Genomic DNA, 25038 nt, shown 5'->3' with positions numbered 1-25038 from the left:
GCACAGTGGCTACTGCTAGCATAAGTGGCTACCCTTCACTCATCAAGTCCAGGCCCATGTCTCTGTTCTTCCTCCCTCCCCACCAGGACTTCTGCAGCCATTTTCCAGTGATCACTATGGGACTACAAAAATAATGGCTGACATTTTCCAATGTATACTGGGTATACACTCCAGTGTCCATTTCTTTGTGGTTCTTTACTAACTCATATGGGACTTCAGAAGAGGGGAGGCGGAAAAAGAGCGATGACACAGGTTGGCCCTAAACACTAATGCACGTGGTGCCACAGCAATGGCCTGTGGGCCGTATGCAAATAAAATTACACAAGAGCTTTGAGCGACTCTGGAAAATGCTCAGTGGGCTGCGTTTGGCCCTTGGACCAGACTTTGGCCACCCCTGCATTAGGTCGATTACACAGGAATTGGCTACTATTCACCTATCATTCGACTGACTCTGAATCACTTATTTGCATTCAGAGCATGGAGGCACAACATCAGTCAGATCGATTGGTGATAAGATAGGATATTGCTTGTAGTGTGTATGTCAATAGTCAATTGACTTTCGATCAACCACTGAAGTTGATCGCCCAATAAACTTGATCATTTTGTTGATTGAATCAAAATTGCTAGATGTATGGATACTGTAAGTTACCACATCCCAACCAGTTGTCTGGAGACCGCAGTCAGTTTGGAGTTTTCTCACTGCAACTTCATACTTACTGAGAGAAAAGGATCAAGGTGGATATCATAAGGGCAATCTGTAGGTCTGGGTTCTACAGCTTCTGGCTCAACATGAATCCAACTCAAATGTGCCCGCTTTACTTGTGGCACTTGCAGAACTCTATGATGGTCAAGGCGGGATCGACTCATCCAAATTGCCTTTTTGTTCACTTCAAAAGGGAGAGCACCTATTGGAAGAGTATGAACTTAGTAAACCATTGCATTTTCAATCAGATGTTTCAGATTTTGTTGAATAAAGACAGGGGAACTGGTGGCCATAATTGATCCTAAATGATTGCAGCGGTTTCCTTAAAGAGAATCTGTATTGTTAAAATCGCTCAAAAGTAAACATACCAGTGCGTTAGGGGACATCTCCTATTACCCTCTGACACAATTTCGCCGCTCCTCGCCGCATTAAAAGTGGTTAAAAACAGTTTTAAAAAGTTTGTTTGTAAACAAACAAAATGGCCACCAAAACAGGAAGTAGGTTGATGTACAGTATGTCCACACATAGAAAAATACATCCATACACAAGAAGGCTGTATACAGCATTCCTTTTGAATCTCAAGAGATCATTTGTGTGTTTCTTTCCCCCATGCACTGAAGTTTCAGGCTGCTCTTTTCTTCCTGCAAACAGCTTTTCCCTTGTTTGTAATTCCTCAGTATGTGAAAGCCCAGCCAGCTCAGAGGACGATTTATCCAGCTTGTAAAAGATAAGAGAGAAGAGAGAAGCTGCTCTAATCTAAATAACACACAGGCAGTGTGCAGAGAGGGGCCTGGAAAGGTGAGTTCATAGCAGAACCACAACACTGAAGAACTTGGCAGCCTTCCAGACACAGGCCGACAAGTCTGACAGGGGAAAGATACATTGATTTATTACAGAGACAGTGATAGTATAAAGTGCTGCAGTTAGCCAGAACACATTAGAATAGCTTTTGGAACATGTAGGATGATAAAAAACAGGATGCAATTTTTGTTACGGAGTCTCTTTAAAAAATGACTGATTGGCATGGTCCATTTTTTCATAGATACAATCCCAAGTTGGAGTCTTTAATGCTTATGAACATGATCTTTTCTTTTGATCTGAATGATTGTACTGAATTAATGATAGTTTGCTAAATATCACACCAATAATGGGCACCTTAAGAAATTAGCTCTCGTATCTACCTAAACATCTTCAACAAAAAGGTGTTAGATAGATGTCCAACACACCATATCTAGACTTAAATAAATTGACCATCGAGAATGACTACCTTCTACCACCGATTCCTGATCTGTTTCCACAACTCATGGTAGCCAAGATTGTTACTATACTTGATTTAAAGTGTACCCAAGGCGACATGTGACATGATGGGATAAACAGGTATATGTAAAGGGCAAAACATTTTAATAACCAGGCTGTCTTACTTATTTTATTTTGTTGCCTGAATGAGTTTATTTTCTGGCATGGAAGTGACAGTTTGTATCTTGTTGGTACCTTGTCAGGAATATAGTAAACCTCACTGGTAAGCAAATTACAATCATTAAAGTTTTCCTTGTAGAATAAAAGTTCTGAGTGCAGGGAAAGATAGAAACAGGTCAATAGTTCATGTATTTTCACTCAGAAACACTTAATAGGCTGCCACTGAGCAGAGACAACAAAACATTCAATCTAATTTGTAAATCTTTAAATATAAAATAAAACCATGGGATAGCTAAAAAAAGTCATTTTTCAAGTAGGAGGATAAATACAATTGTTTATCTCATCAGTTTATTTTCACCTTGGGTTCACTTTAAGAGGCACCATACTATATCAGGGAGAGTGATGATTGGAGGAATGGTTTCTATTTTACCTTCAGATGCTTTCAGCTCACCATTATGATGATTGGTCTCTACAATGCTACTCTACAATATCTGGCGAACATTATTTTTAGAGACTTTATCAATGTGTTTATGACTGTCCATCTTGGCAAGCTCCGGAATTTCCCCAGTTTTTAGAGCACAGAATTCCCATCAGGAATTGTTTAGGGCATCAAGATCCCATGGGCCCTGTGCAAAGCCAAAGAAGTGCGAGTTAGGAAGCATCAGATTCCTGGGTCTTTAAATCTTAAATGAAGGAATCACCATGGATCGTCAATAAATCACTTGCATCCTGATAGGTCAACTCCATATAAAGAAAAAGGTTTAGAGAGTTATACAGTATGGTGCAAACATCTAGTGCAATTTCAACAAACAGTCCACTCCTATTATGCAGCTAACAACGTCAGTCTTTTCAGTGCATCCCAGAAGCCCAAGTGGCATAAAATGAAGACTTTATTTACTACAGTGCTTATCCACAAGCATTCTGACCCAGCACCCCTTTCATATGAGGTGCTTTACATACAGCAACTGGGAACATCATTTCTAAAAAATGTAGCTCTGTCGAAATAGATCATTATGTTGATGATAGAAAGCAACTTGCAATTAAAGCGGACCTGAACTCTTGCACAGGACAGATTGAAAATATAGAAAAATGCACCCTGTATGTATTTCAAGTTTAACCTAACTAGTTCCCCTCATCTGTGACTAAGCCCAAGTTGTAATTTGATCCCTCAGATGTGTCAGCTGATTGTGACGGCAGAGAGGTAATAGGTGAACACAGGATGTTAACACTATGGCCTCTATTCATAAAACATTTGGGGGGAAAAAATTTGTGGAGGGAAAATACCGCATTGGTATTTTAGACTTCTGGGTGGTCATTCATAAAAATGTTTCCAGCTGCGATAGCAGTGCGGAGATTTCCAGCTGTAGGCTGGCGGTAGGCTTGCGGAAACACAGAAGCTGGCCGAGTCCCTCCGTGCGCTGCTTTCTCTGCTGCTGCTTGGGAGGTCTGTCCCATTCACTTGCATGTATTCCGCACGCTTCTCGCTATATCCGAGGAAGCGGTATTTCCCGTCCGCATACCGCTTCCTCTAATCTTTATGAATGGACATTTTGTTACTTTTTCTAGATAAATCTAGAAAGTCAGCTGTTTTGAGCGGTAAACTTGCGGTAAAGTTTTATGAATAGAGGCCAATGACTATAACAATTTGGGATACTTGAGTACAGCAGAGCAAATACTCCCTTGTCAGACCAGGTGAGAAATGGTGTTCCTTTAAGCCCAATGCTCTATCCCTTGTGCACCCTACAGAATCCTTCATTGCTTCTTATGATACCATTCTGCCTAACCTTAAAGGACATCCAAGGCGAAAATAAACTAATGAAATAAACGATTGTATCAATCTTCCTTCTCCTAAAAATGACTTTTTAAGATATTCCACAGTATTATTTTATGTTTAAATCTACTTTTTAAGTTGTTACAGTTTTATTGTTTTTGCTCAATGACACATTCATTGAAGTATGCCAGAGCTAAAATCTATGAACTATTAATCCTTTATATCTCTCCTGCTCTCAGAAGCCATTTTCTGCTAGGAAAGTGTTTTATAGTTGGAATTTCTTATCAGTGAGGGTCACACTGTAGTCACTTTCTGTCTGAGTCAGGACTGAGTCAGCCACTTACATACCTGATATTCAACTCTTTCAGGCAGAGAAAGCAAAAAAGGAACACAGCATAATAATTTGTGTGCTTGGCACTATACATACCCATGTCTATCTTATCATGTACATGTCACATCGGGTATCCTTTAACTTCTTGTTCCCACAGCCTGACCTGTTAAACAACATCAAGCAAGCATCCGCTCCTTTTCACTTGCAATCTGTTCTTAGAATTATTCAATAAAGAAACCTGCATGAAAATAAGTCTGCAAAACCTTTAAAGAGACTCCGTAACAAAAATTGCATCCTGTTTTTTATCATCCTACAAGTTCCAAAAGCTATTCTAATGTGTTCTGGCTAACTGCAGCACTTTATACTATCCCTGTCTCTGTAATAAATCAATGTATCTTTCCCCTGTCAGACTTGTCGGCCTGTGTCTGGAAGGCTGCCAAGTTCTTCAGTGTTGTGGTTCTGCTATGAACTCCCCCTTCCAGGCCCCTCTCTGCACACAGCCTGTGTGTTATTTAGATTAGAGCAGCTTCTCTCTTCTCTCTTATCTTTTACAAGCTGGATAAATCGTCCTCTGAGCTGGCTGGGCTTTCACATACTGAGGAATTACAAACAAGGGCAAAGCTGTTTGCAGGAAGAAAAGAGCAGCCTGAAACTTCAGTGCATGGGGGAAAGAAACACACAAATGATCTCTTGAGATTCAAAAGGAAAGCTGTATACAGCCTGCTTGTGTATGGATGTATTTTCTATGTGTGGACATACTGTACATCAACCTACTTCCTGTTTTGGTGGCCATTTTGTTTGATTACAAACAAACTTTTTAAAACTGTTTTTAACCACTTTTAATGCGGCGAGGAGCGGCGAAATTGTGACAGAGGGTAATAGGAGATGTCCCCTAACGCACTGGTATGTTTACTTTTGTGCGATTTTAACAATACAGATTCTCTTTAAATGAATCTGCATTTGCAGCTTACAAAAAGACTTACGATAATTACCGTCTGTGCCAAAGCAGGATAATTCACTGGGCAGCACGGTGGCGTAGTGGTTAGCTCTCTCGCCTTGAAGCGCTGGGTCACTGGTTCAAATCCTAGCCAGGGCACTATCTGCAAAGAGTTTGTATGTTCTCTCTGTGTCTGTGTGGGTTTCCTCCGGGCACTCTGGTTTCCTCCCACATTCCAAAAACATACGGATAAGTTAATTGGCTCCCCCTAAAAAATTGGCCCTAGACTACAGTACTTACACTACATAATATAGACATATGGCAATGGTAGGGATTAGATTGTGAGCTCCTTTGAGGGACAGTTAGTGACAAGATATGTACAGTATGCACTGTACAGCGCTGCGTAATATGTCGGCGCTATATAAATACTAAATAATAATAATTCACAAGGCAACCTAGGCAGGTGCCTGGGGCCTAAGGTTACCAGAAATTCTATAATGGGGAGTCAAAGCTACCACCTTGCCTTGGGCCCCATTGTGTCTCAATCCTTCTTTGGCCTGTGGCGAGAAACTATCCTGTGCACAGCAGCCCCTGATGCTTTGCCCAGGGATCCGCCCGCAGGATCGTCTTGGGCAAAAGCATTGTTGTCCATACTCCAATTTGCGCGCAGCCTACCACCTCCAAACACCCCACCCACCAGGAGGCCAGCAATGCATCTACAGCCTAGGACCTGCAATGTCGCCAGAGGGATCGAGTTCCCATCTCTGGCAGACAACATGCCATAACAGGGCTTAAAGAGGAACTCCAGTGAAAATAATGTAATAAAAAAGTGCAATCATTATGTATAAATGATTTAGTCAGTGTTTACCCATTGTAAAATCTTTTACATCCCTGATTTACATTCTGACATTTATTACACGGTGACATTTTTACTGCTGGCAGGTGATGTAGCTGCTCCTTGCTTTTTTGCCAGTTGGAAACAGCTGTAAACAGCTATTTCCCACAATGCAACAAGGTTCACAGACAGGAAACTGCCAGAAGTACCACGGTACTCAGAGCTTCTAGTGGGAGGGGTTTCACCACAATATCAGTCATACGCCGCCCCCTGATGGTCGGTTTGTGTAAAGGAATAGATTTCTCATGTAAAAGGGGGTATCAGCTACTGATTGGGATAAAGTTCAATTCTTGGTCGGAGTTTCTCTTTAAAGGACAACTGAAGCGAGAGTAATATGGAGGCTGCCATATTTATTTGCTTTTACGCAATACCAGTTGCCTGCCTATCCTGATGATCCTCTACTTTTAATACTTTTATCCATAGACCCTGAACAAGCAAATGCAGATCAGGTGTTTTTGACATTATTGTCAGATCTGACAAGATTGGCTGCATGCTCGTTTCAGGTATTATTCAGACTAGACTGCACTGCACTGCCTGGTTAGTGTACTGGTTATGGGCTCTGCCTCTGACACAGGAGACCTGTGTTGGAATCTTGGCTCTTCCTGTTCAGTAAGCCAGCACCTATTCAGTAGGAGCCCTTGAGCAAGACTCCATAACATTGCTACTGCCTATAGAGCGCGCCCTAGTGGCTGCAGCTCTGGTGCTTTGAGTCCGCCAAAAGAGCGCAATATAAATGTTATTTGTCTTGTCTTGCTGCTGACAAATAGACCAGCAGGGCTGCCAGGAAATTGGTATTGTTTAAAGGGAATAAATATGGCAGCCTTCATATGCCTCTAACTTCAGTTGTCCTTTAATACACACACAGAAGTCTAGAAATAAAGGCTAAAGCAGCCCATACACTCAGCCGATTTTCTGGCCGACCGATCGATCCCGATCGATCGATCGATTGCAAATCGGTTGGCCAATCGACCGATCGATGGCCGATTTCGATCGATTTCGATGGATTTCCATCGAACTTGCAGGGTGGAAAATTTAGGTCGATCTGAAGAGATTGCTTATCAGTTTGCATTGGCCTTAATGGAAATCTGATGGCAAAAAAATGCCATCAGATCGAATTTCAATAGATTTCAAACTGAAATCTGTTGGAATTCTATCCTGGTAAAAAATGTTCTAAAAACGCATCAGATAGACCATCAGATGCATTTCTTATCTATCTGCTGCCAATCTGACGAGTGTATGGGCACCTTTAGGGTTAAGCTACACATGAAATATTACCTTCAGTGCCTCTGTCTATAGAACAATGGCACTGTAGAAGATCAGGAGCAGCACACCAGGTCAGCACTACATGACCAGAGACAATTACTCTTGGCTCATACCAGTATGATTAAAGGAGCTTTCACTAGTCACTCTACTGTAAGCCTAAGCTTGCATATCTATGGCAGTACATGATCAACTTCCATTTGTCGTTGTGTGTCAACATTACAATGAACATAGTAATACTGTGAACAATAAAACATTCCAAATGAGGTATTGAAGTTTTTGAGGAAATAAGATAAATTAAAAATATGAAACAGAGTGTAGTTTTACCATCTTCCTTAGCCAGAATTTCTCTGCACTCCCTCCCATCTTTTTCTTAGAGTCTGTTATTAACAAAGTTATTTAGTTATTTAGTAGCAACAAAGTTATTTATACGTAGCATTTAAAGTTATTTATAGGTAGCATTTAATTGACAAAACTGGAAAATGTAAAGCTGGAAACACACACAAGATAAGCAAGCATGATAAATAAACAAACTGGTTTGGCCTATTTCCACTATGCCTGAATCTGGGATGAATCTGCATACAAGTGGGGTGGGGACATGCTGCCTGTGACTTGCCATACAAATTGCACTGCGGAGCGTATCTGGATGGCCTGCAGCAGTTTTATGCAGCATGCAGCCTAGCTGTACATGGCAGACCATAGCAATTTGGGCTGCAGCTTCGCAGCAGATCGGCAGCTGTGAACAAATCAGAAAACATTTGCGGCTTCTAAGGAGTGTTTGGGCAAGGCTCGCTAATGCCCCTGGTCGTAAGTGGATGCAGCTCTAAAGAACTGAGTCTGCCAGGAGAAAAGCGCGGTATAAATGTTATGTGTCTTGTCACAACAATTTGGATGCGTCCATAATAAAATAACTTGTCTTTTGCGGACATTGGCTATCATTCATAAAAGTGTTGTCGGTAACTAAAATCTGTGCGGGAAAATACCGCTGTCGGTATTTCAGCCTTCTGGGTGGTCATTCATAAAAATGTTGCCTGTTGCGATAGGAGTGCAGAGATATCCCGCTGTAGGCTGTCGGTAGGCTGTCAGTAGGCATGCGGAAACAGGAGAAGCTGGCCGAGTCCCTCCATGCGGTGTTCTCTCTGCTGCTGCTTGGGAGGTCTGTCCCATTCACTTACATGTACTCCGCATGCCTATCGCTACATCCAGGGGAGCGGTAATCCCCGTCCGCATACCGCATGCGTTAGTTTTTATGAATTGACATTTTGTTACATTTCCGCATAGAATCACTGCACAATGCGGTAATTTATCGCTCTCCTCGGAAAAGTCAGCTTCGCATGCGGAAACAGCCTTTATGAATACACACTTTGCTCAGTGCTCGGTAAAGTTGGCTGTTTTTAGCATTTCCGCATGCGGGAATGCTTTATGAATGATAGCCATTGTGCGGACCTTTCCTTGTTGACAGTTTACTCTTGGATTGGCTATCCTGGTCCCGACACTGGGCTCTATTCATAAAACATTTGTGTCGGAATAAATCGTGGAGGTAAAATACCGCAGCGGTATTTTAGACTTCTGGGTGGTCATTCATAAAAATCTTGCCAGCTGCTATACAAGTGCGGAGATCTCCCGTTGAAGGCTGGCGGTAAGCTGTCGGAAGGCATGCGGAAACACTGAAGCCGGCAGAGTCCCTCCGTGCGCTACTCTCTCTGGGAGGTCTGTCCCATTCACTTGTATGTAATCCGCAGGCTTCTCGCTAAATCAGAGGAAGCGGTATTTCCGTCCACATACCGCTTCCTCTAATCTTTATGAATGGCCATTTTGTTACTTTTTTCTAGATAAATCTAGAAAAACACTGCAGAAGGCAGAAATTTCTCGCTCTGCTGGGGGATTGTAGATTTTCATGCGGGAACAGCTTTTATGAATGCCCAATTTGCTAAATGGTCAGGAAAGTCCGCTGTTTTGAGCGGAAAACTTGCGGTAACGTTTTATGAATAGAGCCCACTGTCCTGGAACAGAGTGAGCGATTTCCACCCACCTTTTTGTTTCACAACAAAGGGCTTGTCACAACAAAGGGCTCTATTGATAAAACGTAAGTACCATTTTTTTTTATTGGAGGGGCAAAAAAATTTAGACGGCAGCTTATTTCTCACACCATCCACAAATAAAGGACGGTCCGTACGTGTATATTACACATATATATCCCGTTTGTTTAGTAACCATTTCTTAGGTGTAAATATTTATATACACTCTAGGTTTTATTGCACAATCCGATACACGCATTTGTGGCCTGTCAGCATGGCTGTGACAGATACGACAGCTGCACGTCTCTTCCCGCATGTCTACCTTCCTCTCTCTCATGCGTTTCCCATCCCCATGAAAGAGGAATGATTTAGCTCCGCCTACTGCCGTCTACTCCTGCCCAAGTCGGGCTGTACCAAATCACACAAGTTGATTACATTCCACGCCTCTGTCTATTGTCGCTGGTGTGTGGCGTTCGATACAATTATAATTAATCTAGCCTTGCGTTATCTTCAGCCTTCACACGGCGAGCTCGTATCTCGCTGCCAACGCCCCACGACGGGAATGGTGGTACAGTCTTTTTTTCTTTGCTCCGCCCACTCTCCCCAGCGCTGACATCACGGTCGGCGGGTACTGAGGAATGGCCGAGCGGGGTCGCGCGGGACCCGTGACGTCAGCACAGACAGGGAATATAAGCAAGGCGACTGGCGCCATTTCTGCATTCCACCCGGTGAGAACTCAGGAGTACTAGCTGCCCTGTACTACTACAGCTAATTAACAAGCGTCGCCATGAACGGACAGATCCTGAACGGTTTCCATGACGCTCTCATCGATGAGGGCAGCTTTCTTTTTACCTCCGAGTCCGTTGGGGAGGGGCACCCTGGTGAGTACGTGAAATGGAGCATTGGGTGGTGAAGCTGGATGGCTCGTATAGAGCCATGTGGCGGGTGTATACGGCACGGGTAGAAGCCTGATGCTTTGTGGCTGCACTTCTGATCGCGTGACCGCGTTCTGTGCGCGTTGCCGCCGCAATGCAGGTCAGTAGCAGCACGTGGTATGGCGCGGCCCCGCCTGTCTGCTCGCCCCGTCTTCTCACCCGGTATGCTCGGTGACTAAGTTAACCTAGATGTGACCACAACTATATGATCCAATCTTACCATTTCTATGTAATATAAGGGATTGCTTTAGGCATCCAGTTAATATAATCGGTGAACTCCTCTACCACTATAATGTGTTCAGTTAGGCAGTGGCACCAATTAAATGGTAATTCCATTCCCGAGGGCTTTATATTTAAAGCTGTGGCTGCTGGTGATCTGTCGAGGTGCCCATACATGAGACTGATCTGATGGGAGAGAGATCTGTTGTCTGCCCTGACACTGCAGACTGATTCCTGGTTGAATTCAGCATATGAAATCTCTTGGTGATCGGTGTAATAAAACATCGGTCTTGTGATGCTGCATCCTCTGCCACCTGTGCTATGCACTGTAATGTAAAATGTAGTATATCTTACCTGTCTGTCATGTTGGATTGATACGTGGGATTAATTTTGGCCTGAAATTGGTTGCCTCATGGATTGGGCATGCTCTTGGCAGCACAGATTTCCATCTGATTATACTTGGATGGTTGGCTGCCGAGTTGTCTGTATGGACACCTTTACATTGATTAGCTTGGTGTCTGTTCTAATGAGCCTTTTTTCTGGTTAATAATGCAGATATGTATTGCAGGTTTAGTTATCTGAGCTGGAAGCCATCTGAGGTTATATACTTGCCTGGGGATTCTTTAAGACCTCTTTAGGCTGTTCAGTCCCTTGCTGTCTCCCTGGGTTGTTCCTATCACCTGCAATCTAGCTTGAAAGCCTGGCATAGGCAGCGAGGGACTGAGTGGCCTCATGGGGGCTTAAAGGAGTACTGTAGGGGTGAAAAGAGTTGAACTTACATGGGGCTTCTAATGGTCCCCCGTGGATGTCCTGTGCATGCACAGCCACTCACGATGCTCTGGACCCTGCCGGAGGTTCACTTCTGGAATTTCCAACTTAAACTTTGGAAAACCACTGCACGGCTGTGCCCTTGCTCCCACTGATGTCACCAGGAGTGTATTGCACAGGCCCAGTGCGGTCTGCGCAGTATGCTCTTGGTGACGCGAGGGAGCAGTAGTTTTCCGACTTTAAAGTCGGGCATTCCAGAATTGAAGCGGAGGCAGGGACTCAAGCATTGGTGAGTGGCTGTGTGGGCGCAGGATGTCTGTGTGGGGGGGGGGGACCATTAGAAGCCCTGGGTAAGTTCAGGTTTTTTTTTTTTTTTCCTACAGTAGTCCTTTAAGGAAGCCCCAGGTAGATATGGTACCTGAGAGGGCTTTAATCTCGACCACTTTAAATAGCAACACCTTTCTCTTGAGGACCAGCCTGTCTGTATCAATAGGCTTCTAAAGAATTTAAAAAGTGATGAGACTGAACAGTTATAGCTACTGCTGTAAGCCAGTGTTCTTTGATGGCAAGTGGGGGTGTCTGAGTTAGTAGCTCTTGTATTGAAATTTGAAGGTAACAGTGCTTTACAGAAAACCTAAATGCAGTGGGCAGGGATTGGTGTGGCACAGCATAATTCTGAGCAAGGTTGCTGTCTTTGTAAAGCAGTATTTTTCTATCTTACAAAGCGTGATGATTCTGATTCCTGTGTGCAATATGACTGGCAGCACAACGCTGTGTCATGTGTGTGTGTGTGTGTGTGTGTGTGTGTGAGGCCTTGGAGTCAGTCCTGTGACTTCTGTCCCCTCCTCTTTGGTGGGTGTAGGGGGGGATGGCCCAATGAGCGGGCTTGCTTGCTGAGGTGGTTCAGGTTTCATGTGGGATATGTGCTTTGGACAGCTGTACTGGAGTAACTGCATATTCCTGTATGTGCTGTGTTTAGCTATAGCTTTGGATTGGTGCCAGACTGAGCTTGTCATTTGTAATGGGAGGAGAGTCTTACATGGGTTGTAGCTAGTGAGGCCCTAATGTATCTTGGATCTATTCCCAGCATTGCCAGTGCTTTCCTTTCTAAATTTATTTCGGAGACTACTACTAGTACAAGAGCGGCATATGACGCATGTCCTAAAGATGCATTATGGCTTTGCTGCTGTGGATATTGGCTATCCAGCAGTGTTATCCGTGGTTACTAGGAGAGCTTGGTAACAAAGTAATGATTTGAAGATATCACATTAATTATGTCAGCGTTTCATGGTGTCACTATAGAATAGTAACCTGACTCTATGTGCCAGAAGAGGAACAGCTGTGGACCCATGTCTCCTTTTTATAGTGTTCTCTCAGCTTCCCAATTTAAGGGAAGCATCAGCCGAAATGTACTTCCCTCGCTCTACTTACTTGGGGCTTTCTCCAGCCCCTTGTGACCAATACATCTGTAGATCAGCGGTGCTGGACGTATCGGTGGCAAGGGTCTGGTGGAGGCCCCATGTAAGTAGATGGGGGGGGGGGGGGGGGGGGGGGGGAGAGAGCATGTTTTGGTTGGTTCTTCCTTGAAGTGTAGTCCTGTGCCCTCGGAGCCGCTCTGGAATCCTCCAGTCCCCCGCTGTCACTTAGTTTCGTTTTTGGCGACTCGCCGGCCGCCATGCTTATTATTGGACGCATTCTCTACTGCAATTAGCGCTGGCTGACCGCAATGCATACAAAAATACATGTTGCCGCATATCTACGCAAATGCAGCAACGCGTATTTTTGTACGCGTTGCGGTCCGCAACAGCGTTAATTGCATTAGGGAATGCGTCCAATAATACGCATGCTGGCCGACTGGAGACGTCAAAAGCGAAACTAAGTGACAGCGGGGGACCAGAGGATTCCAGAGCGGCTCCAAGGGCACAGGACTGCTGCAGGGGGCTGGTAATAGCCCCAGGTAAGTGAAACTCTTTACACCCCCCCCCCCCTGTTCAGTTAAGGTTCCCTTTAAGCGGTCTGTGGGTTTCATGTGGAATTTTCTTGGTGAGCTGCATGGTTGTTAGTATTGCTTTGTCTATGCATGCCTGGGAATGATTTGCTCGTATATGAAAGTGCAATTGTTAAATGATACCCGAGCTGAAAGATGTATCAAATTGGGGAGCAGGCATGTATTAGGTGCTGTCCTCTTGCCCTCATTTATACTGTAAATCCTCTGCCACAGCTCAGTCCAGGGTGTCTGAGTTGGGTGGCAGTGAACAGGTGCGCACGGCTAGGAGTACTCTGCTCATAACAGTAGAACATTGTGCGCAGGGCACTCATGCCTCTGCGCAGCTGTGGAGTATTTATGGTATAAAAAAATGGGGGACCGGTGGACATGAGGACTGCACTTAACACATGCCTGCTCCTGTTTTTGGTATCCATGAAAAAGGTAGTTTGTTAAAATAATGCATCATAGAAAAGTCTGATACTTTAGGCACTTATAGAAGTCTTTTTGTGTTAGGTCTGCTGATCCAGACCTGGAACTGAAAATTAGTCGTACGCTTTGCCTGTGATTTAACTGGTATTTGCTAATCTTGTACTTCATGTACCTGGAGTAAATGCTACAGTTGGCTACCTCAGTAGTGAGAAGCCTCCTGAATGCACCAGAGGCTTCCTAGATCCTCCTTACTGCCCACCAGTCCAGCCTAGGGTACCTCTCTACCTAGTCATTTTGGCATGATAAATTGGTGTCTTCTGGCCACAACCATGGCTATGGACAAGACACTTGACTGTAATTACTCGAGTAAGGTCCGAGTGCTTGTGTGCAGACAGCTAAAATTTCCACGGCATGCGCGGATCCTACTTGCTTATGCCCTGTTCAGTTATGCATGGCCAGAAGATTGGGGCCTGTGCAGGAATAGTGTCTCTACAAGGATCTGGGAAGCCTCTAGACCAGTGATGGCTAACCTTGGCACTCCAGCTGTGGTGGAACTACAAGTCCCAAGAGGCCTTGCAATGCTCTAAGCATAACTTGAGGAGGCAGAGGCATGATGGGATTGTAGTTTTGTCACAGCTGGAGTGCCAAGGTTGGTAATCACTGCTCTAGACCATCCAGAGGTTTTCGGCTACTGAGGCAAGGATCTAACATTTACACTCTCACCATTGCAGATTTTCTGTAACATACATTAAAGGGAACCAGAGATGAACGATTCACACAAAATAAACATATCAGTTGATAGCTTGTAAAGAATAAATGCTCTACCCGATAATTTCGCCACTCTGGTGTGCCTTTTTGAGTGCTTTTTATCCATTATTGCTCCAGGAAATATCCAATATGGCCGCCGGCTCATATTCCTTCTGTTTCCAGGTTATGAGGTGTTCTGGATGTGCTGTCTAGGCTATATGAGACTATAGACAAGCAGGGCTGCTGTAGGCTTTCATCTGTGTGCTTTCAACTTCATATTCTGGTATGCTGTGTGGCTGCCTGTAGGAAGTGTCTCTCATAGTAATGAAACTGCATACAGTAGATAATAATAATGACTGGCTGCACAGACAGAGCACACAGATCACACAGCCACACTTGTCTGTTATGGCCCGTACTCACGGGCTGCAAATGTTGCCTGTCGCCAGCACACGTGAGCGTGTGGGCGACAGGCCGGCGACAGCTCCTCGCCAGGTCCCTCCGCGTACACACGCGGAAGAGGGACCAGCGGCGAGACGGAAGCTGTCGCCGACGTTCCTCCTCCCCCCGCCGGAAGCTCCATTTACCACAATGGAGGTTGCTGTCGCTAGTCCGCGTACTCACGCGGACTAGCGACAGTTGCGGGGAGGTGCGGCGGCGACTGTCGCCATGCGATTGAAACTTTCAATCGCATGGCGACATGAGCGACGGGCGACAGTTCGGGGTGCGCGTGCGGCGGCCCATACTCACAGGCGACCTGTCGCCGCAACACGCGCGCCGCGTGTTGCGGCGACATTTGTCCCTCGTGAGTATGGGCCATTAGACAGATTTTTCCTGCAGCAAGCAGCCCCTGCCATGTCATCACAGCTCTCAGTATGTAAAGCATGAAATTTGAGCCAGGAGGGGGAAGGCTTGGGCTTGAAAAAACTCCACAGAAGAGTGACTCAGCTATGATTCCAGGTCAAACCTCGACTGAATAGTCGGTGGATTCTTATCACAGTTGATAACAGATAGATTAGACTGAGAACAATAAAACTAAAAGCAGGGTAGGTGTTTACTGTCATGTTCCCACTGATAAATGTAATAAAATACATGAGGGTGCTTCCTCTCTGGTTCTCTTTAAGAGAACTGTAAAACGTGTTGCAGTTTTACTTGCTTTCATTGGGTCTTTTTTTTTTTTTTTTTTTTTTTTTTTAAACTGCCCTGTAGCAGTAGTGTCAAAGGGTTAAACAGTCCTGTCCCTCTTAACTATTAGTGTCCATTTCTACAGCAACCGTTTTCCTTTCTTCTGGGGTTGATGGACAAGCATGTTGTAAGAAGTAAGAATGTATTCACATTGTGGGTGTGGATGGTATGTCAGACTAACTTGGAAGGAAAGTGAAGAATATTAGTATAGCTAAGGCAGTAAGTTTTGCCACCCTCTTGGCCCTTTGTGGGTTCAATGACAAGTAGGGCTGTTAATTTTGTTTTCAGTCATTACACTCACTGGAACAATTGGCTGTGGTTTCCTCTATTTGCATCCTTGGACTGTGGTTTCATTGTATGCTGCCTTGAGTCTTGTGTTAAGATGGTTCCATTCACTCCCTTAGTTTAGTTACTAGAACATGAACACTAATAGCATGCAGCATGTTTTTTGTATATATTGCAATATGGTGGTCAGTGTCTTATTTCTTCTCCTCAGATAAAATCTGTGACCAAATCAGTGATGCAGTCCTTGACGCCCACCTCAAGCAGGACCCAGATGCAAAGGTTGCATGTGGTAAGTGGTGGCTTTAGTTTTAACAAAGACTTGAAGCAAAAATCTGCTTTTTATAACGGTCACTAAACATGGTTTGTTTTTCCTCTCCAGAGACTGTGGCAAAGACTGGCATGATCCTCCTGGCTGGTGAGATCACTTCTCGGGCTGCAGTGGATTACCAAAAGATTGTGAGGGAAACCATTAAACACATTGGTTATGATGATTCATCCAAAGGTGGGTGATGCCCTAGATACTACACATGTGATCATGCATGGCCAGGTTTATATGCTGGGTAAATTAAACTAGATCTGTTCCTTAGGCTTTGACTACAAGACCTGCAATGTGTTGGTAGCCCTTGAACAGCAGTCTCCTGATATTGCCCAGGGTGTGCACTTGGACAGGAATGAGGAAGATGTGGGTGCTGGGGACCAGGTGAGAATGTTTGCACAATAATGGAATTAAAATGAGCCTTAAGGTGGCCATACATGGTACAATTTTTCAATTAGATAATTTAGTTCGATTATTCCATTAGATCGAATATAAAGATTTTTTCCAGCATGTCCGATCATTTTTCCCGAAAAAACGGGATAATTGTTCGAATTTCTTGATCGAAAATTTTTTTTTTTCAACTTTCATTCAATTCGATCATTTAGATCAAATGGGAGAATCGAACTTTTTATTGTACAGTGTATGGCCACCATAAGAATCACATGATGTATTTATGTAGTGCTGACCCCTTTGCCTTCCTCAGTGCTTTAGAGCAGGGCTTCCCAATCCTGTCCCCTAGTGCAGGGATGTCAAACTGGTCCTTTGAGGGCCAAGGTCCTAACACATTTTTGACACAGCTCAAATTAATTGATGGGTCTGAATCAGGAAAGGTGTGGTCCATCAGGTAGAACACATTCCCCCTTTCTCAGTCCACCCAAAACACTGGCATGGATTTAGGCCTGGAGTTCAACACCTGTGCTCGTACCACCAAAAGATTTAGCAGAAAACCACAAACATTCACAAGTGGGGCAATTCTCCTCCAACTGGCATGCAAGCAGAATTTTTAGCATCTAATAGATCTCATCACACAGAAGGCAACAAAAAGCTGATAGGGTTTGGGCTATCATATCTTACGGACCATAAGATACTTCCTGCATAATATACTTAGGTTTGGGGGGGGGGGGGGGAAGGAATATACTAAACCTGGGGTCTCGTGCAGAGCTGCTCGCCCTCAAACCCTCCCTAAGCTACCCTAACCTCATTAAAATATCCTTCCCTTCCCCCCCCCCCCCCCCCAAAAAAAAGGGTCAGTGCTGTTCTCTCCTATACATGGAGCAGAAGCCCCATCTGCACTGATTGGGCACACTCTACTCCATGAGTGCATTGAGCCCAATAGGGTTCAAGTTAGTTGCCTGCCTGGGACAGTGTCTGTTGCCATGGCAACCCATGTACACTACTGCCAAAGCACAGCCCACAGGTCTACATAATTTGGGTAACTAACACTGAGCTACATGCTCGGTTAAAACTTCAAGGCAATTATGCATTTTGCCCCATAAGACTTGCTGATTGCTCACATGAATTTACTTTTTCAGGGCTTGATGTTTGGTTATGCATCTGACGAAACTGAGGAATGTATGCCCCTGACAATAGTCCTGGCCCACAAGCTGAATGCAAAGATGGCCGAACTTCGCCGCAATGGGACACTGCCATGGCTCCGCCCTGACTCCAAGACTCAGGTGAGAAAATTAATGCTGCTTACAGTACTCTTAATTCTTTACATTTCAGTATAAGCAGTGTTTAATGGGTATTCTGGTATCTGCAGGTGACAGTCCAGTATATGCAGGACCGGGGTGCTGTGATCCCAATTAGAGTGCATACAGTTGTGGTTTCTGTTCAGCATGATGATGGCATATGCCTGGATGAAATGCGTGATGCACTGAAGGACAAGGTGGTTAAGGCTGTCATTCCTTCTAAGTACCTGGATGATGATACGATCTACCATCTGCAGCCAAGTGGGCGGTTTGTGATTGGTGGCCCCCAGGTAAGATCTTGTTAAAACTGTTTGTTTGTAACAGATGTTTATACTTGCTTAGTGGACCAATGCCATGCTGCTGTTTCTTAGGGTGACGCTGGTCTGACTGGACGTAAAATTATTGTGGATACCTATGGTGGATGGGGCGCACATGGTGGTGGAGCATTTTCTGGCAAGGACTACACCAAAGTGGATCGATCTGCTGCATATGCTGCCCGATGGGTTGCCAAATCTCTGGTTAAAGCTGGCTTGTGCCGCAGAGTGCTTGTCCAGGTACGTGTCTCTGCATGGGTAACCTTGGCTTAAGTCAGTGTAAAGTAGTGCTTCTCAAACCTGTCCTCATGACTCCCTTACTGCATGTTTTGCTGGCAACCTTACCTATGCACAGATGAGGTAATTGGTCTCTCAGCTACATGGAATTCTCCTAGCCAAGTCGCTAACTTCCCACCTGTACAGAAGTGAGGTTGCCTGTAAAACATGCACAGTTGGGAAGTCATGAGGAACAGTTTGAGAAACACTGGTGTAGAGGGCTAAATGTTAAAATGTGCCATTCATTGTTGCATTCACACTGGAGATGTCAATCTTTCATTCAGGTTGCTTATGCAATTGGTGTTGCACATCCCCTGTCTATCTCCATCTTCCACTATGGAACATCCCAGAAGAGTGAGAGGGAACTTCTGGCCATTGTGAAGAAGAACTTTGACCTCCGTCCTGGTGTCATTGTCAGGTAAAGTTGGTGACAATTGCTGTAACATAAAAAGTGGGAGGGGGAGGAGTCATGACACATCCAGGTAGCTTTCCTTATATTCAGAAGGGACTTATTGTGTGGTAAGCACAGTTGGCCCTGGTGAGACCATTAAATGGTTCAGGCTACTGGTGAACGTTGGGTACTGGGCCATCGGAAGTGGTGAGTCTGTCCTGGTTGTCCCAGGGTAAGTGTCCTGCATAGAACCATTTGTCTTGGGTGCTTCCCATAGTTGAGTCTTGATAAAAACACAATATAGCTGACTTATCAAAACCAGTTCTAGGAAAATAACAGCAAAAGTAGAGCAGAGGCTTAGTGACCTATTAGAACCATTCATCTGAGCATCTATTCCACTTTTGCTTTTCCATGTGCAGGTTGTGATATTTCTACCCCAAAAGTTCTGCTGCTAATACTTTATAATTAACCAATCAACTTGTATATTCCAGGGATCTGGAGCTGAAGAAGTCAATTTATCAGAGGACTGCAGCCTATGGTCATTTTGGTAGGGATGGCTTCCCATGGGAAGTTCCCAAAAAGCTGGAGTATTGATTGTTAGGCTTTTCCCCCTTTCTCTTGCTGGCGTTATATACAGAGAAGCCTGCAAGTTTTTAAGGGTGGACAAAGCCCCCTCTTAACCTTTCCTGTCAATCTATTGGTTCACTGTGTAGTCTCCAGTGCCATGCTGTACTTGTGGACAGAGGACCATTTTTATCACCTGCATACTCTTCCTTGCTTTTCTATTGGTGCTTCTAGCAGGCAAGGCTCTTTCTGGTAGCCTTAAATGTATCTTTGATGACCAAGTATTTATTTCTGGCCTAGATCCAGATTTGCCACTGTCTATTCTCTCCCTGTGAAATTATTTCTACAGGACATGAGTGGTGGGTCTTCAATCACTTCCCTTTAACATGCAGCTTCTAGGTGCCCATCCTCCGAGTGTCCTTTTTTTGTGCATTTAAATCTCCCCTATGCAGAATAGTCAGCACTTTGCCAAAACCATACACTCAGAATTCCTATTAACGGTCAAGGATTTAAAGGCAAGTGACCGCTTAGAGCTGTTACAGCTATCTCCTGGTGCCTGTAGACTCACTCCCCTTTTATTTTTATTTTTTTTAAGAGTACTCCCAGCACCCTTTATTTTCCCCTTTTATTCAGCCACACTGCACACACCTCTCCCTACCCAGTGCTTAAATAGCTACAAGCCAGTGCCATGTCTGCTATATTTATTCCACTCTGTCTGTCTGGTGTGGCTACAGAGAAACCAGTGCAGCACAGAGTTGAGGCACAACTGGCTGATGGGACAGGGGGGAGTTTATGGATCTTACTTGAAAACAGATGTGTAACTGCTTTTTATTTATTGTGTTGCCAGACATGGGCGTAAATACAGAGTAGCCCATGTCACGGGTAACTTTTTTTTTTTTTCTTACACTTAAATGCTGTTTTATTTTTGTTCTGGTATCCACACATCCAGTAACCTCTGGCATGCTGAGGAGTAGTACAGAAAATCCTTGGCTGCACTTTGCAGAGGTCCTGGTATGTATACATCATGTGTTAGCTGCTGCTAGTTGCAGGGCCCACTACAGGATCAATCCATGCCAGTGTGGTACAGAGAAACTGGCTGTTTACAGCTGTCTTGTAGTGGGTTCTGACTGGGTGAGCTGCACTAAACCACATCACTTTTTTTATTTTAAAATTCCATGTGTCTGGTTCTGGTAAAAATTCAAAGATTTCATGAATAAAAGTATTAGGGTATCCCTTAACATCTGTGTCTGTCATTCCTTTCATATGTCGTCAGTATTATTGGACTGTTACAGATTGTATAATTGGGCTTTTTCACCCATTGTGCCCATAAGTAAAGCTGCATTGGTGAACATCTTCCATATATAAAACCAACATAATTCTGCTAAAACCACACACTATGGAAATTCCCACTAGCTATCTCAGTAAACTTTGATCTCATCGCTTCACTGACTGAATAGCCTATTCTGTATAAAAATGTGACAGCAGATGGGTGTTACTGGCTTCATCACATCTGGTTTGTCTACACTGCCTAGTCTAAAATGGACCTGAACTCATGCACAGAAGGAAAACAGATTAATCCACCCTGTTTGTGTTTAGAGTGAAGAGCCTGTCATTTCCTCCATGAAGGCAGGAAGTGGACACACTGATTTATTGCAGGAGTTCTGTGGGCTGCAACACATCTTCAAAAGTTATGATCTCTTAGAATAGTGGAAGTTCTGAGTTTAGGTCTGCGTTAAAGTGAACCTTAACTGTGTGTAAGTTTGTTACCTGGGGCTTCTACCAGCCCCTGCAGCAGTCCCATGCCCTTGCAGACACTCACTGGTTGTCCTGTCCCTTGCTGCTAGTTCAAATTGCAGAATGGCCTGGCAACGCATAATCTCTGCGCTATATTAAACCTGGTGTCATAGCAGCTGCTATGGGGCCCAGCTGGTACTTAATGTATTCACCATTAACTTTGTGTTCCTCCACCCTGAAACCCTCAGTTCCCATGGACTATGTGCAGTGTTGACTGCATGAGACTAAATGGCTCAAACTTAATATCCATGTGAGTACAGGCAGGTCTCATTGCTTAAGAGTGCCTACATCTGAGGGCCTCCTGAAAGTTTTACTATGGGGCCCCATGATCTCTAGCTACACCACTGACAGCAAGACTCACTAATGCGACAGGGTGGCCTCTTTAGCAGCACATGGCTGCAGCTCTTGAGCACTTTAAGTCCAACATGAGACATACTATACAAACTTTTGGCTTTTTACTGTGGTGTTGGGTTATGAGGGTTTTTCTCTGAAGGAGAAATTGACAGATCACTGGTATAGGTGCAGTCTAGAGACCATCTCCCAGCTCCTGTAATAAAGTAAAAATTCAGCAGGGTTTGAGTAAATGGGAGATGACCTCATTGTTCAGGGAACTCAATAAGGGCATAGTGCACATTAGAGGCAGATTTGCTTAGTTTACTCTTATCAATAGCCAAAAGTGCTTGATTTCTTAAGGTCCGTACACACGCCGGACTTTAGGCAATGACGGGTCCGTCGTTGCCTCCCGCTGGGTGGACGTGCCAGCGACAGTCCGGCGTGTGTACGCTCTGTCGTCAGACTGATACGGCTGTTTCTGAGCGATCTGCCCGGCGGATCGCTCAGAAACAGCCGTATCAGTCTGACGACAGAGCGTACACACGCCGGACTGTCGCTGGCACGCCCACCCAGCGGGAGGCAACGACGGACCCGTCGTTGTCTAAAGTCCGGCGTGTGTACGGACCTTTAGCATTAGTTTCACAGGTCTGCAGAATAGTCACAGCAAGTAAAAGTGGGAGCAATGTTTTGATAGTAAAGTCTGAGTTGGTAACACTGTTTAGGTCCATTTAAAGAGACTGGAGTGGTTTTAACCTACTTTTCTTATATAATCCACTTCAGCATGATTGCCCTAGTAGAATCACTGCATCCCTGCAGCAGATGGGTTTTTATAGAGCCCTGCAAAGTTCCCAGGCATGCAGGGCTTTACTTCCTTGAGGCAGAGCTTTAGGCTGTAGCTCTGCCTCCTCAGCGATCTCTGCCTCAGTCTTCTTTCACTGAGGGGTAGGGAGGAGGTGGAAGATTGATAGCAGAGGCAGAGCTCAAAGCTCTGCCTCTCCAGGGCAGCAAGATTTGTGACCTGCAAAGGCATGAAACTTTGCAGGTCGCTTTCTCTGTAAATCTGTCATCTGCTGCAGGGATGTGGCAATTCTACTTGGGCGATCATGCTGAAGGGGATTAAAAGAGTAGGTAATGACATCAGAGTTCTGTTGGGTTAGACTGACTAATGCTGGGAACACATTACTTTTTTTTCATTAGATGCATTTGATAAATTCCACCATGTCCAATATTCCTCTTGATTGATTTACTGCAAGTTCTCATAGGAGTGAATAGAAAAATGGGTGGAAGATAAGAGAATTGAGTGGGGAAAAAATTGTGTTCCAGCATTACATTAGAAAAGCAAGGACCTGAATATATGAGAATAGCTTATCAATTGTGGATACTAAATATAAATAAACAAAAATCAAATTGGTCTAAAAATGCAATTAATGGAATGTAGTAAACTCTGAAAAGTCTAAGAACCTGCTCTTTGACTACCATATAAACTGAATTTTTCAGCATAAAATGTGTACTGAAGTCAGGTCCCCCCCCCTTCAGCTTATATGCAAGGCAGCAGTCAGTGCCTCCCTCCCCATTTCTCTGTGCCCCGAGTGCGGTAGTGAGCTGATTACGCTGTCCCGATCTGTGCAGCATTGCAGGCACAGCCACTCTGATGATTTCACTCCCGGCCGGAAACTTTCAATTGTTTAATTGCTGCATCCCCACAGCCGTGCTGTCTGGACCTGTGTGACAGGCAGCTGAACACTGATTATGCTTGGATCTGTATACGGCTATGCTTGCACTTGCAGCTCACTACAATGTCAGAAGCACTCAGTGAGCTGCAAGCACAGCCGTATACATCTCTGAGCATAATCAGTGTTCAGCCACCTCTTACACAACACAAGTCCCAACATAACAGCACAGCCTCGCTGCGAGGAATGTAGCAATAAAGAAACAAGCTTCCTGGCTGCAGGGGGAGAGGTGAGTGAAGTATAGGAGCACATACCAAAAGGATCGCGTACCATACATCTCCCTGCCATGCTTTGCTGTGTTCTGCACATGTGTGGTAGGACACGAGTTCTGGATGGAAGAAAGTGAAGTGCAGATATAATGTAAAGCGGAGATAAAGGATGGATGGAAGTGATTTATGGGAGAAGTTACATTCTTTGAAGTTCCAGGGGAGGAAATTAGTGCCCTGGTGAGTCCAGTTTAACAGATTCTTTGTTTTTTCTTGTTTGTCTAATTAGTCATCCAGGAGACTCGCAATTAAATGTACTAAGCTTACTGGTGTCAGCAGAACATCCATTTACATTGCTGAATATTTCTAAAGCAAAGTTCTGAGGAGCACTGACAATTAGCAGACATCTGGCTATGGGGAGGGGGGCTGCTTCACGCTGAGGGTCAGCTGCATGACAAGGCTCATACATGTGTTAAATGTTGTTCTTATTAATTCATGATTGTTTTGGCCAGTAGTTTAAGAACTGATATACAGACATTCTATTCACCTCCATGTTTGGAAGGCAGTGCGGTTTGTGTGCATCTGGCCATTTATACTGGATATTGGGAGGCCTCATACTGGAATCATGACTTACTATTTATACTGAGGGGAGCTTATTTGTGAGTCGATCACTTTTTTTTTACAATGCAAGTCACCATTCCCATTTGCAATTTTGTACTGGATGCTGGCAACAAACAGTATGCAGTGTTTGCAATTGTAAAAAGCACTCTTAACTCAGTCTTGCTAAGCCTTTTTCTGGTGGTTCTTAAGCCATGCAGGCTGCATACAGGGGTCACTTTATGTTACTGCTCTGCTTCCCCTTTGCTCACCTGTAAGTTAGCAGCCAAAACAGATTAGCAGCTGCCACTGTGACTGCACATGGTATATGGGTTATTTCTCATGGAAATATTAAAAGCATATTATACCATTCGGCAAAAATAGTGTAATATTGCTAGTTCAGCCCCCTAGAACTGAAGAATGGTGATGCGGCTCTTGACCCAAAGTTTTTGACTTTTTTTTTTAGAAAGTGATGTTTGATTTACCATAGAGCCATATCCAGTCCACACAGCTTTGATAAAGGCTGAACAGATGCAAACGGCCATTTGCAAGATAGGATGTATGGATCAAAATTGTATAAACATAGGTGAGCTATAAACCAGTGGTTCTGTATGTGCCTAGGTAGGACACGCATGGAGAGGGTGTGGCAAGCCTTGATGTGAGTCATAACTAGTAAGAATGATTTACAAAATAGCCAGCAGCATACCCCCAAATATAAGCTTAAAATAACAATTGGGTAGGAATTTGTATTAATCAATCCCCTATAAAAAAACCTATAATACACTACAATCATGTTATAAATGTGGCTATTGTAAAATACCTCTCCAGGTACTGGCCAATGTAAATTATAAGACTGTGAGCAACACCTAGTAAACTGATAATAAACATGGCCCCTACATGTTTCCTCTGGATATAGTATAAAGTGGTTGGTGCATGTGTCATG

General features: G+C 44.3%; 1 protein-coding gene across 1 annotated transcript; it reads left to right on the top strand.

Annotated features, from left to right (window-relative positions):
* The first annotated feature begins 10030 nt into the window (after positions 1–10030).
* MAT2A (methionine adenosyltransferase 2A) lies at positions 10031–20673 on the top strand. The gene is made up of 9 exons (XM_068274876.1): positions 10031–10212; positions 16095–16172; positions 16263–16385; positions 16471–16583; positions 17732–17875; positions 17962–18180; positions 18262–18444; positions 18765–18898; positions 19363–20673. The coding sequence occupies exons 1-9, from the start codon at positions 10119–10121 to the stop codon at positions 19463–19465; spliced, it is 1191 nt and encodes a 396-aa protein (XP_068130977.1). The 5' UTR covers positions 10031–10118; the 3' UTR covers positions 19466–20673.
* The last annotated feature ends 4365 nt before the right edge of the window (positions 20674–25038 follow it).

The sequence above is a fragment of the Hyperolius riggenbachi genome, chromosome 3, assembly GCF_040937935.1.
Source record: "Hyperolius riggenbachi isolate aHypRig1 chromosome 3, aHypRig1.pri, whole genome shotgun sequence".
Lineage (NCBI taxonomy): Eukaryota > Metazoa > Chordata > Amphibia > Anura > Hyperoliidae > Hyperolius > Hyperolius riggenbachi.
The sequence above is the reverse complement of the archived record's forward strand: the minus strand, read 5'-3'. Positions and strand labels throughout refer to the sequence as shown.